Genomic DNA, 1771 nt, shown 5'->3' on the forward strand with positions numbered 1-1771 from the left:
TTTTCTAAATATCACAAGAAGGTAATGATAGTGTGTAGAAATGCTAAAGGCTAGATTATAGTTTCTATAAGTTAAAGATTGATATCTATAATTCAATAAACGGTGAAAATCAAACGACTACACCAGGCTCTGTTTTATATCATGATGGCACCTCAGACAATATCTTTATATAAGATAAGATTATAACTTTTAATGCAACTTACTGAGCTGTGTAACAAATTAAGACATGAGCACATTTCAATGTCAGAATGAAATGGATGTATTATTTCATTTCTAAAACTATTAATGTAATTGGGTATTGTACCATGTATTGTAACAAATGTACATCTCATCCTAAAATGTCTTATATACAATGTATTCTAACAAATGTACGTTCCAATGTCTCTCTTTAACTATTGCTGTAATTCTGACCCATTCCAATGGCTCTCTAAAACTATTACTGTAATTCTGTTATGTTACATTGTATAGTGTACATCCCAATGTCTCACTGAAACTATTACTGTAATTATGTTTCATGCCAATGTCTCCCAAAACTATTACTGTAATTATGTTATGTTATATTGTAAAGTGTACATCCCAAAGTCTCTCTAAAACAATAACTGTAATCCTGTTATGCTATATTGTAAAGTGTACATCCCAATGTCCCTCTAAAACTATTACTGTAATTCTGTTATGTTACATTGTAAAGTGTACATCCCAATGTCTCTCTAAAACTATTACTGTAATTCTGTTATGTTACATTGTAAAGTGTACATCCCAATTTCTTTTTAAAACTATTACTGTAATTCTGTTATGTTACATTGTATAGTGTACATCCCAATGTCTCTCTGAAACTATTACTGAAGTTCTATTATGTTACATTGTAAAGTGTACATCCCAATATCTCTCTAAAACTATTACTGAAGTTCTGTTATGTTACATTGTAAAGTGTACATCCCAATGTCTCTCTGAAACTATTACTGAAGTTCTATTATGTTACATTGTAAAGTGTACATTCCAATATCTCTCTAAAACTATTACTGAAGTTCTATTATGTTACATTGTATAGTGTACATCCCAATGTCTCTCTGAAACTATTACTGAAGTTCTATTATGTTACATTGTAAAGTGTACATCCCAATAACTCTCTAAAACCATTACTGTAATTCTGTTATGTTACATTGTATAGTGTACATCCCAATGTCTCTCTGAAACTATTACTTAAGTTCTGTTATGTTACATTGTAAAGTGTACATTCCAATATCTCTCTAAAACTATTACTGTAATTCTGTTATGTTACATTGTAAAGTGCACACCCCAATATCTCTTTAAAACTATTACTGAAGTTCTATTATGTTACATTGTAAAGTGTACATCCCAATATCTCTCTAAAACTATTACTGAAGTTCTGTTATGTTACATTGTAAAGTGTACATCCCAATGTCTCTCTGAAACTATTACTGAAGTTCTATTATGTTACATTGTAAAGTGTACATCCCAATAACTCTCTAAAACCATTACTGTAATTCTGTTATGTTACATTGTATAGTGTACATCCCAATGTCTCTCTGAAACTATTACTGAAGTTCTGTTATGTTACATTGTAAAGTGTACATTCCAATATCTCTCTAAAACTATTACTGTAATTCTGTTATGTTACATTGTAAAGTGCACATCCCAATATCTCTCTTAAACTACTACTGAAGTTCTGTTATGTTACATTGTAAAGTGTACATCCCAATGTCTCTCTAAAACTATTACTTAATTCTGTTATGTTACATTGTATAGTGAC

At 29.9% G+C, this 1771-nt stretch overlaps 1 protein-coding gene across 1 annotated transcript; it reads left to right on the top strand.

The window, feature by feature from the left end:
- Positions 1-520: 520 nt before the first annotated feature.
- Positions 521-1483, top strand: LOTGIDRAFT_147085 (hypothetical protein; the record flags this gene model as incomplete). Its single annotated transcript, XM_009052911.1, has 2 exons — positions 521-802; positions 1229-1483. 2 exons carry the CDS (start codon positions 521-523, stop codon positions 1481-1483), a joined length of 537 nt encoding a protein of 178 aa, XP_009051159.1.
- Between the last annotated feature and the right edge of the window lie 288 nt (positions 1484-1771).

This window comes from Lottia gigantea, assembly GCF_000327385.1.
Source record: "Lottia gigantea unplaced genomic scaffold LOTGIsca_1904, whole genome shotgun sequence".
In the NCBI taxonomy this organism is placed as follows: domain Eukaryota; kingdom Metazoa; phylum Mollusca; class Gastropoda; family Lottiidae; genus Lottia; species Lottia gigantea.